This window comes from Thunnus maccoyii, chromosome 24 (genome assembly GCF_910596095.1).
Source record: "Thunnus maccoyii chromosome 24, fThuMac1.1, whole genome shotgun sequence".
Lineage (NCBI taxonomy): Eukaryota > Metazoa > Chordata > Actinopteri > Scombriformes > Scombridae > Thunnus > Thunnus maccoyii.
In genome coordinates this window covers 19,921,122-19,943,299 of record NC_056556.1, presented here as the reverse complement: position 1 = coordinate 19,943,299, position 22,178 = coordinate 19,921,122, and the positions used below count along the sequence as shown (strand labels likewise).

At 39.9% G+C, this 22,178-nt stretch overlaps 1 protein-coding gene across 2 annotated transcripts in view; it reads left to right on the top strand.

Moving 5' to 3' along the window:
- LOC121892131 (protein SON) overlaps positions 1-22,178 on the top strand; it is a 53,893-nt gene that overhangs the window by 18,692 nt on the left and 13,023 nt on the right. For both annotated transcript variants that reach the window (XM_042404975.1, XM_042404974.1), the window contains exons 9-13: positions 1,653-1,805; positions 2,348-2,523; positions 4,012-4,146; positions 5,642-5,728; positions 7,720-7,938. In XM_042404975.1, coding sequence (XP_042260909.1) covers positions 1,653-1,805; positions 2,348-2,523; positions 4,012-4,146; positions 5,642-5,728; positions 7,720-7,938 — 770 coding nt within the window. The remainder of the gene's footprint in view (positions 1-1,652; positions 1,806-2,347; positions 2,524-4,011; positions 4,147-5,641; positions 5,729-7,719; positions 7,939-22,178) is intronic.

Genomic DNA, 22,178 nt, shown 5'->3' with positions numbered 1-22,178 from the left:
ACTTGTAGAAGCTCAGCTTAATACTGCTGACAAAGAAACACTGCCTCTCTCGCCTCCATATTCGTCTATTACCACCTCTCTATAGAAGGCATAATTGCTTCAGTAATAAAAGGCAATAAGAAAATGCTGATATTGTATGGCTAAGATACTATTACTATATGCCAACAAATTAGTTTAATATAATTCACATATCACATCATAATACTGAGGCTTGGAAGACATCATGCATTTCACAATTCTAAAAAGTAACACATAAGCTTTAGATAAAGTGTATTGGTCACTGGCATGCTCAAGGGGGAATGTTGGGTCTCTGTAAAATAAAGAGTATGGTTTTGACCTGCTCTATGTGAAAAGTGCCCTGAGATCATTTCTGTTATGATTTGGCACTATATACATAAAAACTGAATTGAAAAAATTGAACTGGTTTGTAAAAGATTTTAACAATTAACATTCCTTCATCCCCTCCCTCCCTCCCTCCCTCCAAAAATACTGAAAAATGCTGAAAAAGTGCCTGAACTTAACTATTTGCCTAAATATAATGACAATAATAATGACATTTAGTAAACAATTAACATTCAACATTTGTGTAAATGAAGCTGCATTCACTGTCCCTATTCACATATTCACCTGTTGAGCAAACATAACACATAAAATACAAGGAAAGGAAATAGTGAATATATAATTGTACATTAGGCATTACTTGAATGTCTGACATTAATAACACAAACACAACACCACAAACAACATTACTGCTGATTATAGTTAATGCAGATCAATTTGACACTAGAAACTCAGATTAACTTAGCTAACATTGAATGCACCACTTTTACAGAAGGGAGTAAACGTCCTTAATTTTGTTGTATTTCTTAAGTTCATCATATCATCACTATTTTGTAGCTTGTGGGGGCTAAAGATGCATACATTTTTCACAACTTTATAACTAACTTAAACAACTTGGTGAAATGTGTTAAGTGACAGTATCCATACCTGCTTTGCATCTGATGTGCAATGACATTAATAGTCATGAAGCATATTTAAATTTTACTACTTTTACAAACCTGTTCATAGGCATCTTGGATGTCCTCATGATTTTGCTGCTTTAAGGAAGCTGTAGGCATCTATGCCTTTAGGCTTTGTTTAGTATAACCTTACTTGCCTGGCGTTGAGCTACATATTCTGGCTACATCTCAAAGTCCCTAAATTCTGACAATCCATTACGTCATACCGATCAGTTCCATTTCCAATGGAGCTGCTTTTTCAAGATTTTGGTTTCTTTGACTCTTGATATCACAGCTTCGCCAATTCATAACAGCAACAATTTTGTATGTTTTAACCACTCAGGCTCAGTGAGGAGTGTGATATCATGTGAAAATTATAATCTATACCCTCTATAGGTATATTTTCTGAATTTTGTTAACCACAGGTAAGTTTAAATATAGGAAGTTGTGAGCAATTGCTCAACTTTCCAAAACTAGAACAATGAGTATGTATGTATGTTAGCAATTATTAACTTGGTTTGGGAAAAGATATCTGAACATGTTGAGATCATCACAGTATCAAGAAACTTGCTTAAAACAGTTATCACGTCAATAAATCTATTAATTTCATTGGTTTGTTGATTGTATTTATGTTTATTCTTTGTGTTTCCTCAGATAAGGACCAGTTGTTGGAAATTGCCAAGGCTAATGCTGCTGCCATGTGTGCCAAAGCAGGTATGCCCATCCCTGCCAGCCTAAGGTCCACAGTGCTTCCCCTGGCCCTGCCAAGTATGGCCATGAATGCTGCTATGGCTAGTATGACTGCAGGTATGATTTTGACTCTTGTCTCCTTTCTGTATGCCGTTTCTTTTCTAGAATTACTAATCTAGCTATTGTATTGTCATCCCTATAAAAGCTTTGTCGTTCAAGAACTGACCATGATAGAACTGAAAGCAAAATGTCAACCTCATAGTTAAAAGGAAGGTATGAAAAACTGTTTGTCATGATTAAATTATGATTTATTTAATGTAACCTTCGTAAAGATGATAATTTTTAGTTTTTGTTTAAATAGTTTTAGAGAGGCGTTTTTTAAATTTGTGGTGATTTTGGAGGTTAGTTAGTTTGTGCTGCTGTTTAATTGTATTCCATTATATTGGAAGGTGTTTCTAATATTTATATATCCAATATGTCTAACTTAATTGATCTCAGGGGGGCAGTTTCGCTTGATTTCATGTTTACACTACAGATTTGTTCTGAAGGTCATCTTTTGTGACAAACAGTTGATAAGCTTTGATCTAACCCTTCGCTACAGTACTTGTTTTTCATTGGCTCCTGTGTTGTTGTCTTTCTCCATGTCTCTATCTCTGTAGCCACCATGACAGCAGCCTTGTCTAACATAGGCACTCTGTCTTCACTGCTCCCACTGCCCTCTATTACCAACAAACCACCTCCTGTCCCTGCTCAACCCAACATTGCTGCTTTGGAGGAAGTGAAGCGGAAAGTAGCAAAGCAGGCCAACAGCATCAGCATTAAGGAGTTCACTGATGTAAGGCTACAGAAACTACACGGCTTGTACTATACATGTTAACAATGTATTATTTAATGGAGTTTCACTGCACACAGCAAAAAAATCAAATGTGCTATTCAAGTAAAAATCATTCTCTAACTTCTAGTCTGTAACGAATATGTACTACTGTTTCATAAACTAGACAAAGTCACTAACAATAACAAATCATAGACCATCACTGATCATGGGCAATTGTTTGGGAGGCCAAACCTAACTCAAAACTAATTACCGGTCTCCAAAGCCAGACATTTTCAAATTCTACACATAGAAACTTTTAAGTATCTGGAAAGTCAATTTTCAATTAAATTAAATTTTATTTATATAGCGCCAAATCACAACAGAAGCTATCTCAGAGCTATTATTATCATACAGAGCGGGTCAAGACCGTACTCTTTAATTTACAGAGACCCAACAATGCCCCCATGAGCAAGCACTTGGCGACAGCGGCAAGGATAAACTCCCCTTTAACGGGAAGACACCTCGAGCAGGCCCGGACTCTAGGTGGGCGGCCATCTGCCTTGACCACAGTGTATCTATAATGTGAATTACAATATGACAATTAATATCATGACATGCTAGGGACTGTCAACTGGTAGAGCTTTACTGTTTATACCATGATAGTTGATCCCTTTGTAACATCTGTCCTTGTATTGGGCTGTTGTATCCAATGTTGCAAATCAATGAGGAGGACTGCTTTATGGTAGCAGGATTTTTGAATCAGTGTGAAGTGCCATGATTTGTCATTCTCTTGATTTGCCAAAACATTAAATATTTTAATGTTTTATCTATAAATTCAAAGTTGAATTTCCAACAAATATACTATATCACAATATATTGTATGTTGCTATTTTAATTTTTGATAAGACACAATAGAAGTTTTCATCCATATTTGTCAGAGTTCTGAGTACCCAACATGTGTTGCAAACACAGGAGAACAGATATCTTTATATGCTGATGATGTACTCTCTTGTTCTATCAATCAGTCATTTTATCCTCTGCAATGTTGCAACAGTCGAGAGAGGTAAACAGTAGAATTAGAACTATCCAGAGGACCCTGAATTGTTTTGCTTGAGCTTAGCCAATGCATATTTTCCTTAGTTATGCTTGATTTGAAGCTTGATTGTTTATGAATAGTAGAATTGTGAACACATCCTTGAAAGTTCTGAATGCTCTGGATTTACATAGGATAAAGAGCAATTCCACACTAAATCTTACTCTGTAGGTTGAAAGTGCCAAGTCTGTTGCACTTCAGACCCAGCAACACACTTGGGTGTAGTCAGATGGGGCCTGTGACCACACCCAACTTTAATGTTGAGCTTCACCATAGCACTCTGTGATGCGCACTACGGTATAGTGGACCGAGTAAGCAGCAACCATGAGAAACTTCCAAACTGTGGTGTGGTAAAACAATGTTTTTACAATGCTAGCAGACAGTGCTTAATTTTCTGTGTCTATATGTGTTTGTAGAAATGCAAGATGATTGTGGACAGTAAAGGAGAGCTGCCAGTGGCAATGCCACATGTATCAGATGAAGAGGATGATGGGAAACCCTTTGGAGGATCAGCTCTTCGTGAGCAAAAAGCCATCAGCTTCAGCATCAATGTAACTTCCACACACTGGCTACACTGTGTCTTATATAAATCTACATATTAGCACAAATGACAGTTTCGTCTCTTGTGAATGTATGTGAATGTCTGGTAAACCCTTCCTAGAAGACAGTGAAGTATATGGTAGCACTTTACGTTACAGCTCAGAAATAACAAAGTTATTAAATAGCAAATTCCACAAAACTTAAGTTAAGGTTAGTTTAGCATTATGTTAAGGTTAGGGTAAGGGTTAGGCATGTGGTGGTTATGGTTAAGGTTAGGATAAGTCTCCAGGAAATGAAAGTCAATGTAATGTCCTCTGAAGTTACGGAAACACAACTGTGTGTGTGTGTGTGTGCGAACTAGCTTGAAGCTATAATCTGGTACGGTGCATCCAATGTTGACATTTATGTTTGAGCTGTACACTGTCCCTTTTAAATATAAATTAATTAATTAATTAAAGGTACTGTCCATTCCAGAAGGATTGAAGGTGGGGTTTGTAGACATAGTTATGAGGAAAGACGATGCCTTGAGTTTAAAATACTGTATTGGCCTGAATATAAGATGACTCTGATTATAAGACGACCCCCCCTCCCTTTTTCAAGACTCATTTTTGGAAAAAGACTTACAACTTGGATTAAATTACTCTTATTTGCTTTGTACTCGCAAAACTTTTATTGCACTTACAATAACGTAACAAGTTAGTTGTCATCAACTCGAGCACACACACACAGACAGAGCGCTCAGCCCCGGCCGTGGTGAAACAGAGGAGAGGAGAGAGTCTCAGTATAACCATAAATGACAGCAAAATGCAGTAGAGACTATGTTTATTTATGATTTTTATCTAATTATGTGCACTCATTTCATTTCAGCACAGTGCTCTCACTGCGTTTTGCAGTCAGTTATGGTTGCGCCGAGTTTCACTCTTCTCTGTTTCACCATGGGTGGGGCTGCCCCTCCACACACACACACACAGCTCAGCGCAGCAGAGGAGAGACAGCGAAGAAGTCGAGTTAACAACAACCCTTATTACGTTACTGTTACTCAGTTATGGGTTAACTTGGCCTATTTTTCAGCCACTTTGTTGAAGACGATCACTGTGTCTCTCCATCTTTCAGGCCCCTGGCACTGTATTCTAGTTGTTAGGGACGGTGGCTTCCCTCAGTCAGGAGGAAAGCACTGTTGTTGTGAAAGTATATTGACATTTTAGTCAAGAGATACTGTACCTTGCACCATGATTTAGTGCATCTGTTTAAGATGTCCTGATATATGCCAACCAGTTAGTGAATTCTTCTTTAGTGTTAAATAGGTGAATACCTTATTTATGAAATGTAAATATGTTGATATAAAAATGTTAATATAGTTATGCAACTCATTGGTGAAAAACAAGAATAATTAACACTTGACATCCTCATCTAAAGCACACATGCCAACTATTTCTACTAATGTGTGAATTTAGATGCTGAAAAGCTGCTGAACTCATCTATTTTCTTTTTTCCTCATCTTTCCAGAACACGACAGTTCGTCCAGCAGTGCGTAGTGATGCAGGCATGGCCAAGGAGTTTCCAGTTTCTTCAGGATCTCAACATCGTAAGAAGGTCTGAATAGATGTGTATTTGATTTGGATCTTGTAACTCTGTGTCAAAGTTTAGTTTTTGAATATAGCAGGTACTTCACAGTGGAAGATGTTGAACAGCAGACCTACTATCACTCCACTTTTTTTTTCTCTTTTCTTATGACCAGCACACTTAGTTCTTAAAGTGTGGCTGTTGAATTGCACAATCTGCCATAGTTTATTACTCTTATACTGCAATTAGTGCTAAGTACGGTCTAAAACAGCAGGCTAAACGGAACTTTGTCACTGGCATCAGGTTTTTTCACTGCCAGTCACGTGAATATGGTGCACAGAAAGTGTTGAGTCATACTTCTCACGGCACCTACATTTCCTGAAGGCAACGTGATTGAGGAAGGCCCTCAGCCTTCTTTGTTATACTGGCACTCATGATTCCATGCCACTCCCCATTGATGCCATGCCCCCCATGTCTGATTAAGGCCAAAAGTCTGAAACTGAAAAAATATGATTTGAAAGTGAAAAAAATATCTGAAACTGAAAACCTAAGATTTGAAACTGTAAAAAATAAGACCTCAAATATCAAAAATAAATTTGAAAGTGAAAAATGAAAATAAATAATTTATTCAAAAGAATTTCAGAACTGAATCAAAATTATTCAATTATTATTAAAATATTTAACCTGAAAAAACTTTTCCAGCATTTATTTTTAATTTGGATATATTGTTGTATTTTTCAAAGTTCAAGATCAAAACTTGAACTTTCAGTTTCAAATTTTAGTTTTTCAATAACAATTTATTTTTTTTCAAATTATCAAACTTATTGGCCTGGATTTAGCACCATATGGAAATAGCTGGTAATATGTGCTGCTGAACTAATATCATAGTATTATGACATTCTACATTTTATTACTTTATTTTATTACACTACTTTCTGTGAAGATGTGAAACAAAATGAATATGGGAGCTGCTTTAAGCAAGTGAAAAATGACATGCTCTGTTGGAATATAATAATAACTAGTATTATAAAGACCCATATCTGTTTTGTTTCTCAAAACAGACACACTTTTGAGTCATGGCACACACTAAATGAAAAGAAATAAATAGACTTGAAAAAGACCCTCCCCTGCTCTCCTCCCAAAAAAGTCAAGTCTGGAGAAAGCAACAGATAAGTGTCAGTGAGTGACACGTTACTAGATTAAACAACATCAAAGTTGATTTGTTTCATTCTGTTGAAGCTTTCATCTAATAAGGATTTGCTACCACCATGTGCTTCAAAGCATTCACACAAATCTTTGGCTTGTGTCTTAAAATAATTATCAGTGTCACATATATCTTTATAGATCTATATTGTACTATACTATATATAGTCTTCTATTGGTTGTTGACAAGGAAACATGTAAGTCTACTGTACATCTTGGTACATTCTTGATTTGCTGTGCAGGTCAAGGTTTTTTCTTCACCATGCAAATGGTTTTCCGCTCATCCACAAGACTTGTGCTCCTTGGTCAACCAGCTCGATTGCCATTTTACCAGTTTTCCTGTATGCGTCTGCTTTTTATAGTGTCAGTTGTCAATCTCAAATGAAATTTGTGCTTTTTTCCAGCCTCATTATTATCTTCCTCACTTGCATGGTCACCTATTTACTCCTCATATTGACAGACAGCAACACCTCACTCTCAGTCAACTTTGACTTTGAACCCATAAACTTTAGGCACTATGGGTTAAAGGGGTTGTATCTCCCACACAGTTCTTTCTTTATTGATGTAAACTTACTTAAATTAGAGCTGATTAAAGCAATTAAAGCTGCTCACTTCAATGTAGTATCCATTATTTTACTTAAAATTGAATGTGTAAGAACAAAATCTGTAACTGTCTAAATGCTTACAAGCAATACGTTAACTGTTTACAAAGGCGCATCTATGTTACTGTTACAAATGTGACAAATGATATATGTGAATGCCATTGTAAAATAATTTCATAATGCCTTGTGAGTAATGTAATCTGTTATGTTGTCCAGGAGGGTGAGGCGCTGGGTGCATATGGAGAGTGGGTTCCGGTTGACAAAGCAGCAGATGAAGCTGCAGCTGCCTCCAGAAAGGCCCTGACCACTGTTCCGATAGCGACATCCACCACATCATCGAGTGAAACTGCAACAGCTGCAGGGTTACCGGGGGTTGTGGAACAGCCAGTCTGTGTGGCAGAAAGTGACAGCGTTTTTCCTGACCCACCACTGCAGGTGAGGAGAAGTATACTGTGTATATACTTGGTACCAGTTTTGTTATTGGCATAATTCCTAAGCTGCAAACTGACTATAGGAGGGACTCTGAAAACCACTGACAAATACAGGCATAGGGCCCAATAAATACAATGTCTCAGAAACCCTGAAAGCTAAACTAGGAGAAAAACACTCTCAGCACTTGGCTGACTATTTTCTATATTTTTCTTATTGTCAATAAATCTCATGTGCAACACCACTGTCCAACCAACAATGAACTGATCCTGCTTACGAGAATTTTGTGTGTATCCAAAGATTGATGTATCTTATTCCTCTGTGCCTTAGACCTCCGTTGTTGTCCAGAAATTATTAGAAGAATTACTATAAAAATGCGTCAATGAGCCACACCGCTGTACTCTCCGACACTAACGTCGTTAATGGTTTTATGTGCTATCAGTCATTTCTTTGAACAGTGGTTTTTGTTTTCATATTCAAATATTACACAGTATGAATTCACCTTCAGCTCTATGCATGTTCTTTCTGCGAGTGGAAAGTTTTTTTATAACACTTTGACTGCACATTAATCAGATAGCTGTAGGTTGTTAGAGCAGTTCCTGCAATGACATGTTTATGTTGCACATAATGTGGTAATCTCTGTTTTAAATTTAAAAAATATATAAAGCTTCATATACATTCAGTCAGTGAATATTCATCTCATAATTCTCACTGCATTCTGGATTCTGCGTAGTTTTATAATGGAATCCAGCTAGATTTGACGTCATCTGAAAAGGACAACCGTTAATGCCCTCACTGACCCACTGACTGACTGACTGCTGCTTGATAGTGTGCAAAGGTCTCTTTACGCCCGGATTTTAAGCAACATAGTTGACTAGTGGGGAAATGCGAGTTTTTGTACGAATGGTTGGAGGAGAAGAGTTGGAACCATGGCTGAGGCCTGTCTCTTGGAATAACCATGAGCCGTACTGCTCTGTGTGTCAGAAGGCGATTAGTGCAGCCTCGATGCTATCCAGTCCTACATGTGCTAAGTGCTAGCCACAAAGCTGCTATGGGACGCAAAATGCAGGTCTCTATTGCCGATTCTGTGTAACACCACTGTCACTGTCCCTACCCACCACAGCTGAAGCTACTACAAGTACAGCCACCAATTTCATCATCTATTTACTGCTGACCCCCAATTGATGATGGATACCACTCCAACACTACCCACAGAGGTTCTGTGGTGCCTCAACACCGCAGCAAAACACCAATCCCTCAACTCCAATGACCGGATTTCAGATATTTTTCAAGCTATGTTCCAGGTTTCAGAAATAGCCAAGAAGTTCACTGTGGAAAAGACAAAAGAGTGTACGCGGTCTAATTCGGTGTAGCCCCATACTTTAAAGAACAGCTTGTTAATATCATCAACAAGGCTGGGCTGTTTGTGCTGATGTTTGATGAGAGCCTAAATGAAGCCACTAAGCCACAGTTGTTATTGGGAGGATGGCTGTGTCTGGGCCAGGTATTTGGGGTCGCAACTCTTGGGACACAGAAGAGCCAAGGACTTGTTGCATCACATTAAAGTAAGTGTGTCTCCAGTCTATTAGCATTTGAATTCTTATTACTTATGGAAAGGGTTGTGTTTAGGGCCCGCTTGGGCTATAGCCAAGGGTCTTTTGCTTCAGCCCCGGGTCTTTTTTTTTACTGCCGAAATATTTAATATGAATATGAATTATGAGCTTGTACAACCAGGTAGATTTTGCAAGCTTCAGACCCTCTTAGACAATTAACAACTCTTATTTAAGAAGCAACTAGCAACAAACCTAGCAAGTTATTTGGACAACTAGGGGAAATGCAAGAAATATACATAAAAATCGATATAGTTTGTTCCCATGCATGCTGCTCAGTGTAATCTCAGTCAGCAGCATAGCATCTCTCACTCTCCTCTCGCGCTGTGCTACGCAGGCAGGTGAGAGTGAGTTACTAGGGTTACAGGGACACTCTGTCTCTGTCACTGTCATTTTATTTTATATATACTATATTTTATTCCTATATTTTAGCTGCTGCACAATTTATGTCTTAGACTCTTAACTAGATTTGATTCTTCTTTATACATGTGTTTTATATATATCTGTAAGAGCATTGCTGGAGGGAGCCTGAGATGTAAGAATTTCGTTGCCAACAACTGCTTTGTTGTAATTGTTGTGTACATGACAAAAAATAACTTGAACTTGAACTTTAGGCTGACAACACAGAAGGAGAACAACTAAGGATGGTAGAGAACATAGTAGGAGCAGACTTGGGAAAAAGGAAGGTGGCCCTAGTAGGGCCACACTTTAGATTAGTTTTTACACTTGGTCTGACCATTCGTTCTCTGATTGTAGGGGAGTTGGGGATCTCAGATCATCTGTACATCAGGTTTTCCACCATGTTGCATACTGTTCCCAAACCTCAATTACCTGCTTCTTACAACCGCACAATAAACCACTCTACTGCTAGGAAATTCTCTGATGCTTATATCGCTTCTTCCCTATCCCGTTACTTCGACACCTGTTCTTCCTGCCTGAGTACAGAAGAGCTAATCACCCAGTTTAACTCTGCTTGCATAGACATCTTGGACTCTGCTGTCCCACTCAACCCTGGCTTAATGACAATACTTGTGCTCTTAGGCAATTGTGCAGAAAAGCAGAGAGAAAATGGAAAAAAGACAGGTTTTATACGACATGATGAGAAGCTGTTTTGTAAACTATCAACAATCCTTTCAAGCTGCGAGGGCACAATACTTTGCTGACATAATTTCAAAAGTACTTTTCAACATAATTAATTCAGTCCCCCCCCCCCCCCCGTCCGCCCTCCTTGTGCTGCTGTCCTTAGCAAGTTATATTAAAGACAAGTTATATTAAAGTCTCACACATACTCACATAATATCTCCTATCATTTCAAACTTTATGTGTTTCCGAATAATATTAGCCAAAGGAAGAATATATAAGGTGAATAGTATTGGTCCAAGCACATAACTTTGTGGAACTCCATGTCTAACTTTGGCATGCTTGAAAGATTCATAATTAATGTGTACAGACTGAAATTGACTAGGACTTAAACCAGCTTAATGCAGTTCCTGTAATGCCAATTAAATGTTCCAGTCTCTGTAATAGGATGTGATGATCAATTGTGTCAAATGCAGCACTAAGATCTAACAAGACAAACACAGAGTCCTTTATCCGATGCAGTTAGCAGATCATTTGTGACTTTCACCAGTACTATCTCTGTGCTATGATGCGCTCTAACTCCTGACTGAAAATCCTCAAATAAACTATTTTTATGTAGGAAGTCACACAACTGACTGTCGACCGCTTTCTCAAGGATCTTAGAGAGAAATGGAAGATTAGATATAGGTCTATAGTTGGCTAAAATGCCTGAATCAAGAGTAGGCTTCATAAGTAGAGGTTCAATTACAGCTACTTTTAAGGACTTTGGTACATAGCCTGTTACTAAAGACAGATTGATCATATCTAACAAAGAAGTGCTAACTAAGGATAAGACTTCCTTAAGCAGCCTAGTTGGGATGGGGTCTAAGAGACAGGTTGATGGTTTGGATGAAGAAATTGTTGAAGTTAATTCAGAAAGGTCAGTTGGAGAAAAGCAGTCTAAATATATATCAGGTTTCACAGCTGCTTCTAAGGTTCCTGTGTTTGAGGATAAATGGGTGCCTGTTGAGGGCAGAAGGTGATGAATTCTGTCTATAATTAATAGAATTTTATCATTAGAGAAGCTCATGAAGTCATTACTACTGAGAACTATAAGAATACATGGATCAATAGAGTTATGACTCTGTGTCAGCCTGGCTAAAGTGCTGAAAAGAAACATAGGGCTATTTTTATTGTCCTCTATTAATGATGATGATGATAGGCAGCTCTGGCATGACAGAGGGCCGTCCTATATGTTTTAAGACTATCCTGCCAGATTAAGTGAGATTCTTCTAGTTTGGTGGAACGCCAAATCCTTTCAAATTTTCGCGATGTTTGCTTTAATTTGCAGGTTTGGGAGTTATACCATGGAGTTAAACTCTTTTATTATTTTCCTTTTTAAAGGGGCAGTGGAGTTAAGTGTCATTCACAGTGAGCCTGCAGCACTATCAACAATCACGATTATCAATTTTGGAGGGACTAAAATTAGCATAAGAGTCCTCTGTAGTATTAAGAAATGGCACTTAATTCAATACTGATGGAATTGTTTCCTTAAATTTAGCTTCAGCACTATCAGATAGACATCTAGTGAAGACAGTTTTGTCTAATTGCGTGTAACCCAGCAATAGGAATTCAAAAGTTATCAAGTAATGGTCTGATAAAATAGGATTTTGTGGAAAAACTATTAAATGTTCAATTTCGATGCCATAAGTCAGAACAAGATCAAGGGTGTGATTAAGACACAGTGCTAAGACCATCATTATAGATGTCCACATGAATATTGAAATCACCTACTATAATTACTTTATCTGTACTAAGGGCTAAGTTTGATAAAAACTCTGAGAATTCAGATAAGAATTCAGAGTATGGACCTATAACAAATAGAACTGGCTGTAAAGTCTTCCAGGTTCGGTGAGAGAGACTAAGAATAAGGCTTTCGAATGAGTTACAATTAAATTTAGGTCTAGGGTTGATTATTAGGCTTGAGTTGAAGATGGCTGCAACTCCACCTCCTCAGCCAGTATGTTGTGGAATGTGAATATCAATATGACTGGGGGGAGTGGATTTGTTCAGGCTGACATATTCTTCATGACACAGCCAGGTTTCAGTAAGACAAAATAAATCAATATGATGATCTGAGATTAGATCATTTACTAATGCGGCTTTAGATGATAGTGATTTAATGTTTAAGAGTCCACAGGGCGCCTGTGGCTCAGGAGGTAGAGCGGATCGTCCACTAATCGGAAGATTGGCGGTTCGATTCCCGGCTCCTCCAGTCCACATGCTGATGTGTCCTTGGGCAAGACACTTAACCCCAAATTGCTCCTGATGGCTGTGCCATCAGTGTATGAATGTGTGTGAATGGTTAGCTTCCTCTGACGGGCAGGTTAGGACCTTGCATGGTAGCCCCTGAACCCAGTCAGTGTATGAATGTGTGTGAATGGGTGAATGTGATTCGTAGTGTAAAAGCGCTTTGAGTGGTCGGAAGACTAGAATGGCGCTATACAAGTACAGTCCATTTACCATTCCATTTACATTTAATCCTCCTATTTTGTTGTACAATTGCAGAGGTGGTGTTAATTTTTTTTTAGATTTTTATGAATGACTCCTCCTTTGTTTATTTTAGATGTGTGGTTTAGTGGTTGGGGGACAGACACAGTTTCTATGTGGTTTTGGGTAGGTAACTTCTCTAATAGAAGCGCAGAGAAGTGTGTAGGACTGCAGCTCTGCCTCCTGGTCTCAACTCTGGGCTGTCATGGTTTTGGTCTGCTAATAAACTCAGCCATATTTCTAGATATGAGAGCAGCTCCATCCAAAGTGGGATGTATGCCGTCTCTCCTAATCAGACCAGGTCTTCCTCAGAAAGTCTGCCAATTGTCTATGAAGCCCACATCATTTACTGGACACCACCTCGACAGCCAACGGTTGAATGATGACATGTGGCTATACATATCATCACTGGTCAGATTTGGTAGGGGCCCAGAGAAAACTATGGAGTCTGATATTGTCTTTGCTTATGTACACACTGACTCAACATTAATTTTAGTGACCTCCAATTGGCATAACCGGGAGTTGTTACCGCGGACATGAATAACAGTCATACCAAATTTACGCTTATCCTTAGCCAGCAGTTTTAAATTTAATTCAGTGTTGCCCGCTCTGGCCCCAGGAATACATTTGACTATGGCTGCTGGTGCCACTAACTTCACCTTACTCACTATGGAGCTGCCAATAATCAGAGTTGGATTCTTAGCGAGTGTGTTACTGAGTGGGGAGAACCTGTTAGAACAGGTGAACTGGTTGTTGGTGAACCATGGGCTTCTGCTTAGGGCTATGCTTGAAGGTTAGGGCCCCTGGCCCCTAACCTTCATGCCCATGCCAGAAATCTTGGTGTCATTTTCAATCCAGCATTAAAATTTGAGAAACAAATTAACTCTGTTGTCAAAGTTTGTTTTTTCCAGCTAAGAAATATCACAAACTTAAACCACTACCCTCATTTAATGACTTGAAGACTGTCACAAATGCCTTGATTTCCTCTCAACTGGATTACTGCAATGCTCTTTTTTTGGGTATTAGCTAGTCATCCTTGTCTTGCTTACAGCTAGTGCAGAATGCTGCTGCTAGGCTACTAACTGGTACCAGGAGGAAAGACAGCATCACACCTGTACAGGTGTCTCGGCATTGGCTACCGGTCAAGTATAGGACTGAGTTTAAGGTTCAATTATTTGTTTTTAAAGCTTTACACGGCCTGGTGCCCCAGTACATCTCTGAGCACCTTTTCCCCCTTTCCAACCCCAGATCTCTCAGATCCTCAGACCAGCTGCTCCCAGCTGTCCCTCAATCGAGGCTGAGGGGTAAAGGCGACCATGTGTTTGCCAAAACTTTGAAACAGTTTACCTTTTGCAATTAAGTATTCCCCTTCTGTAGACACTTTTAAGGCTAACCTTAAGACTTATTCCCTCAGGCCTTTGAGTGTCCTTAAAGCTTTATGTTTTACTATTACTTATTTATTTGTGTATGCATATGGGCTAGTATTGTTACGTCATCTCTACTCCTTTTTTGCTGTTACCTGTTATGTTGTTTTAATTTACTTTTGTTGTTTTATTGTACAGCACTTTGGTCAACTCTGGTTGTTTTTAAATGTGCTTTATAAATAAACTTGATTTGAATTGATGATTTGATAACCTCTGCTGTTTTTTGAAATGCATTTTGCTCTTAATTTCTATGATTGTGGGAGGTAAGGAGTTCCATATTGACATAGCTCTGTACATAACTGTGTACTGTTAAATTATTGAGCTATGTGATATGGCTTTGTAATAAATGACTCATCAACTTCAATAAAAGTAGATGCATTGTTAGACCCCTTATCCAAGGCATTGTTAAATGTTTTCCACAATAGCTTATTGTCATTTTTAATTTCATTAATCCTTATTTGTGACCTGATTTCTGAGTTTACAGTAAATCTGCCAGTCAACCAGACAGTCAGACTCAAATGCTTTTCTCTCTATGGTGTTTCGATTAACCATACAAATTCTCAGTTCATCATCGATCCAGGGTGCCTTAGCTGTTTTAACAGTACATTTTTTAATAGGAGCATACCTGTCAGCTACCGAAAGGAATAGCTTCATGAATAAATCTAATGCTAATTCTGGGTTTTCCTCTCCATATACATTGTGCCATGGTATTTTTTCACCTCCTCTATAAATGAATCTTCATTGAAATTCTTGTATGATTTTTTATAAATTGTTTTTGACCTGCTTTTGGAACTTTAGCTTTCCTTGTAAATTATATATTATATATATACTATATTTTGATCAATGCACCCAATAGGAACTGATATAGCTTTTGAGCATTGATCAGCTTTATTGGTGAAAATATGGTCAATGCATGTAGCAGAGGAGTTCCCAGTTTTATTAGTATGTGTTCTGGTTGGATGGTTGACTAGCTGTGACAGATTACACACACCGGTTACAGCCATAAGCTTTTTCTTAAGTGAGCAGGTTGAAGAAAACCAGTCAATATTCAGGTAAACCAATAGATATATGCATACATTATTGCTATCTGAGACTTTGTCCAGCATCTCACATATGATAGAGTTAGCATTAGGTGGTCTATAGCAGCATCCTATTAAAATAGCCTTTAAATGAGGCAGATGTACTTGTATCCATAAAACTTTGATGTCCTTCTTCATAAGGTCCTCCCTTTGCTTCATGGGGATATGATTTTGAACGTAAACTGCAACACTGCCTCTATAACTATTTCTGTCTTTTCTGTAAATCTTTTAGCCTTATTTTGTTATTTCAATGTCATCAACTGACTGATCAAAATGTGATTCTAAGATAGCTAATATACGTATATTGTTAGCATGCAACAGACTCCCAACCTCCTGCAGTTTATTTCTCAGGCTGCAAATGTTTATGTGAGCAATTTATAGCCCCTTCTTTGGAAGATTAAGCAGTTCTGAGTTGTCCATATTGATGTCCACCTTAGGTCGTCATTGTACAACTCAGTTAATTGCATTGAATAAACTATATTACCATCAACCTCTCCTTGGCTTTGCAGGGTGTGTAATTAGCCTATTGTACCTTAGATACGCAATTTCCCCCTGATTTCATGCAGCTTTCAAGGCAAGCATCAGGTCCCTTCTCTTTTGTCAGACAGCCTCGGTGAAGTCCTTGTTCGTTCCTTTAAGCTACTTTGCCTTCTCCAGCACTGCAGATCTGTCCTTGAATCTCAGAAACAATCGGCCTTGGTTTGTGCGTGCTAGGCATGAATCCATTCCGTCTCATTGTATTGTGGATTTGCTCCAGCTCGATGTCCCCATCGGATTTGCAGTTTATGTCAAATATGACATAATCTTATGTCATGATTGTAGTCTATAACAAAATGCAGTGCTGTCATCATGAAATGAGACAGCAAAAACTGAATTTTCACACTGGACAAAAGCATTCCTATGATGATTTGGAAATGTGAGAGCTATTTATAGTCAATCTTCTGACATTGCGTTGGCAGCTGATCTGATGCAATTCACACATCAGCCTTAACAGTCAGGATTTCATGCATGTTTAAACGTTCATTCACTGCTATTGTCAGGTTGTGACAAGCAGCATGCCTGCACCCTATTGGAGTGGACCCAGAGTGACTAATCAGCTGACATCATTTTAAAAGAACAGCATAGCACAGCGGCCTTAAGCAGCAAATAAAATAGCATGTCCTTCCTTAGGCAGAGAGAAGATGCCTCGTCAGTGCACTCTTCTCTGCCATCCTGTCAATTATTCCATCAGTGCCCAAAGCCATAGGAATGTCTTTTTCTGTAGCCATAAGCATGAACGCTTCAAGATGTAGTGCTCTGTAATCTATTGATGAATTTTGAAGTTGAAAAGCTGCGCTCGTATGCCACTTGCATAACAGAGAGGGTCAGGTCTGGAGTTCTGTTGTTAACACTGTCTCTACTTGTGCTAATGTTAGCAGTATCACCTGCTGTAGGTTGTCATACACCTCTCATGCATCCTTGGCCTCCTCTTCTTGCCGGTGCTCCCCACTGGAGTCAACCTGTCCAGACTCTTTCCTCCTCCTCTTCATTTGGCGGTGGATTTTGCATGGCAGTGGCATCACTTTTTTGAAAAAATATGTTAATTTATTTGCAGCATTTTTTCTTTTTATCGATGATCTTTTCTGCTCCACCTTTTTGCTTTTTGGTACCTTTATTCATTTGAATAAGCTAGTGTTATTTTCAATTCAAACTCCCCTCTTTCTGTCTTGATTTGATTATTTCCTGCTTGACATCCAACATTACATGGATGGACGCATCCACTTGTGGGGTGGAGGGAGGACGACGGTAGCACTTCCTGCACATGCTTTACAGTATAGGAAGCCTATTGATCGGGACTGTTGGGACTCAGAATAATAATAGAATAAAAGTATTTAAGTGAATTGATAATAATGGGGCACTACCCTGAGGTCAGGGACAAATAATCAAACAGTGAGAACAGTCTCAAAAGGGGGTGTCCAAGAATGTCAACATATGAGTGATATTAACATTATAGCATGAACAGTAAAGGTTTGAATTAGAGCATTGACCCTATCACCAAGCTACTATCACAGCATGTATGCAAACAGTCACAGGAAACTTCTCTTTAAGTGCACAACAGAGTTTATTAACATTAGCAGTATCAACTTTAAATCAATAATGCTTCAATTAATAAGATAGATAGAAGAGAGAGAGAGACAGAGAGAGGAAGGGCAGAAGCAAGATGGCGGACGTGACCCACATGGGGGGGAATATGTCACGTGAGAAATCAGGTCAGAGGAGGTGACCGCAAGACTTGAACAGAGACAATGGTTAATGCCATCTGCCGGCTTATCATGTGTCTCTAACAACAGGATAACTTGGGGACAGAGCTGAGCTCTTAACTGAGTTATCTGCCCACCAAATGTGTGTGTGTGCGTGTAGGAGCGTATATATGCATTGTAGTGGTTTGAACAAACTTAACCCAGCCAAAGTCTGAGTAAGACACCATATCAAACCCCACAAAGGATGCATGTATTAAGTCTACACATGACCCCAAGTAATGTTTCAAACACAGGATGTAAATGACCATAAACCACAAGAAGAACACTTAGTTAAAATAAAATAATCTCAACCACACCACCAGTTGAATGTTCAAAAAATTATATTGGTGCAAAGTAAGACAAAAGCAAAATTCTTTATAATTTAGTCCAGGTCCATAATTTGGTAAATGGTAAATGGACTGTACTTGTATAGCGCCTTTCTAGTCTTCCGACCACTCAAAGCGCTTTTTACACTACGAATCACATTCACCCATTCACACACATTCATACGCTGAATGGGTACAGGGGCTACCATGCAAGGTCCCAACCTGCCCATCAGAGGAAGCTAACCATTCACACACATTCATACACTGATGGCACAGCCATCAGGGGCAATTTGGGGTTAAGTGTCTTGCCCAAGGACACATCGGCATGTGGACTAGAGGAGCCGGGAATCGAACCGCCAATCTTCCAATTAGTGGACGACCCGCTCTACCTCCTGAGCCACAGCCGCCCCGGCTGTGGCTCATAATTCCTTGGAGAGGACAAGATGCTTTTCCCAGCTGCACGAGGGCACACAACACGAACATGGACCAACATGGACTTAAGCAAGATGGCAGAATGCCATCACAGAATGCCAGTGGTAGGCTTACAAAATGGAGGTTGAACTTCTCCCCTGTTCCTCACTTGTCGGCGTCAGACGCCAATAATGATTTTTTCATCACCTGATATGAACAACATAAGAGGCTGGACTCTGAGTGAGCGGTAAAACAGAGCCATATAACTGGCTGACTGGGCTGGCGGGGTGTGGAGGTGAGTAAAAAACATAATATGGGCGATCACATTACATAACATACCGTAATCCAGAATATGAATGTCTGATTTTGAGATGATACATAAAACAAATCATATAGTCATGTAAATAACACAAATGACAAAGAAATGCAAAACTTTCAAATCATCATTCAACCATTGTTTACCAATACCATGTTTTACGTAATATGTTAATTGACATAACCATCATTAGTTATAATTTGGGTGATCGCCGCAGCATGATTAGTGAGAGGAGAAAGGAGGTGGAAGCACCAAAGAACAAAAGATCTCAGCGATTGTGAGGAGAAGTGGTGCTTGCTTTTATTAGGCCGTGGTCTGTTTCAACAAATAAAATGCAACCCACAGTCTCACGCACGATGGCGAGCTAACACAAAGCAGTCCAAGCAATTGGACAAACTAAGATCAGTTTAGCATGATAAACACAACCAGACAAGCAGCAAACAGCAATAATACTTTCACAGTATTCTCAGCAGCAAAACCGCACTCACAGTCTGTTAATGTCACAACAAACAACAGCAATAAAGCTGAAAATAACACAATTTCATAACCTACCTCTGCCCAGACTTTAGCCCCTCACTTGTGTCACTTAAGGAAGCAAGTTGGGTGTGTTTCAGTCCATCTTTCGGGTCTGGTTCAGCTGCTGACGGAGGGGGGGCATCTTCACCCTCTGTCAGCAGGTTTCACAGTAGCTGATCCTTGCCGGTGTTGCTGAGAAAACACCAGAGTCGACTCACTTAAGGATGAATGAGACACAGAGATTATCCTTGATCCCTCTTCTGCAGGAAAGGGTGAGCATGCTGGGTTGCATAGCGGTCTTCTTCAGATCTGGTAATGTGCTCGGTTGAGCAAGGTTGAGATTGTGTGGCATAGTTAGAGTTTAACATATGTACAGCAGTTACTTCCTTACGTTAGCCATGTCTACAGATTGGAAGTGGAGTTCAAGTGTTCCTCCAGTGTTTATACTCTCAGTGGCATAACAGCTGGCAAGAGGAAATCCCGGGCCGTTTCCAGCGGGTCTCGCCTTTGGCCTGGCTGCTTGTCCTGACAGCAGGACAAGCAGTTGGCTGGAGGAGTTTTAGCTGGTAGGAACAAGTATTGTTAAGGGATAGTAGAAGTGGACAAGTTAGTGCTGTTGTGCCTCAACCATGGGGTCACACAAAGAAAGGCCCACATGTAAATCCTGAGGCCTGGCCACAAGGCGCCTCTTTTCCTTTGTTCCCCTGAAACAAAGGAACGGCGCCAAGATGCTGCTCACAAACTCCATATCCCAACATGCACCAAGTTCGCACCTAGGTGCTAAACAGGAAATGGTCTCAACAACAGTCTCTCATTGGCAGAGACACTCCTGCGCAGAGGAGCGTCATGATGACACTGACAGGACATCACCGCCCGTTTAAAACCAGAGGACACCCAGAGAAACACGCCTTTCCATTTCAACTGAGCCAGTGGAAACTTTGGTCCCTCTGTGAGTCAGCTTGACTAAAGGGAGTACCCCACGCACGTGTTTTTTTCCCTCACTGAAGACTCCCCCCGCCGGACGAGACGAGACTTTGCCATGTTAACCCAAACAACATCCCTGGATCCAAGAGAGACCACTGCTGCAACCAGCTCTCTCACCTCCTGCAGAAGGAAGAAACAGATTTTCTTCACGAAGACATCGATAACTCTTCTGCTTCGCTCTTCTTCAACTGAGTCGACTCTGCTGTTTTTTCTGCCACAGCGCCGAGAATCACCCTGCTGTGAGACCTGCACAGCGCATACGGCACCGTCGACATCCAAGCCGAGGAACCAAGCCGGACCGAAACACGGACTTAACACACACACCCTGCTTGCTTTCTGAAGCGACCAAGTAAGAGACTTAAGTCTGGGCAGAGGCAGTGTTAGAATGTGTGTTCTTTTCAGCCACAGTGCTGTTGTTAGCTTTTAGCTTTTAAGCTTTATTGCTGTTGTTTATTGTGTGACTTAACAGACCGCCGAGTCTATTTGTCCTGCTGTAGTATTTAAAGTTTGCTGCCTGTTTAGTTGTGTTCACCACGCTAGACTGTTTTTGTGTTTGTCCCGCTCGGGACTACTGCTGTGTCTACTACTACTACTACTACTACTACTACTACTACTACTACTACTACTCCTTATCCGCCATCAGACACGTGTGTTTTACACGGAATTGGGTGAGTGCAAGACGCCGACCACCAGGCAGCGCCATCTTGCTATTGTCTAACCAAGACACCGCCTAACTTCCGCCACTTGATTCTTGCGTGACGTGACTTCCTCCCATAGTCATATCTGCGTCCCAAATCCTCGATGTCATCACGCCAGATCACGTCACCATCTTGTCACAGACACACAAACACACACTCACAGACATTCACCTGCATTTTCGGATCAGCAAAAAAAAAAAGGGAGACAAATATAACTTTGTTTTCCATTTATTCTGTAAAACATTTAATACTCAATAATCATTTGTTAAATTAAAGTGCAATATGAGGCATGATACTTTCCCCCTTTAAACATGGTAGTGAAGGAAACAATAGCGTGACTTGATGATAACTTACAAACATGAACACACGTCTTGTCTTGCAGGTTAGCTTGTTGAACGAGCCACCAGACAAACATTCCCCCAGGGAAAAGTGCACTGCTAACGTCAGGCAGCAGCTAGATAGCTAATTAGCTGCTCAGCTGCAGCACATTAAACAGTGTGTAAATATACCTGCAGATGTCACTTCAGACCCGTTAGATGCTGGTGTTACATACTCCTCCCCTGCTGGATGGGATATGTATAATAATTAATAATTCTATTTACCATGTGTGTGCTTTCTCCCAGGTGGCCCTGATCTGATAATTGAGGGAGGACCTATAAAGAGGGCAGGAATGTGACTCTCTCTTCTCCATTTTCCAGCCTTGGCAGCAGCTGTTTTGTTCTTGTGTTTGTTCTGCTATGTTTTAGCTTTGTCTTTGTTAGTTTTTGGTTTATTTGGTGGGTCTGGTAGTCCTCTTTTGTGGCTTTATTTCTGTTAGGTTTAGTTCTTATGTGGATTTAGGTTAGGGGGGAGAGCCCAGATCCTATGGCCCTTTGTAGGTTGGTCTGCGTGTCTCCTCTTCTTTTTGTTCTTCTTGGCTGGCTCACCAGCTTTTGTTAGTAGTTGTTGTTGTTTGTGTTAATAAAGTGGTTTAATTGTGGTGAATTCTCCTGAC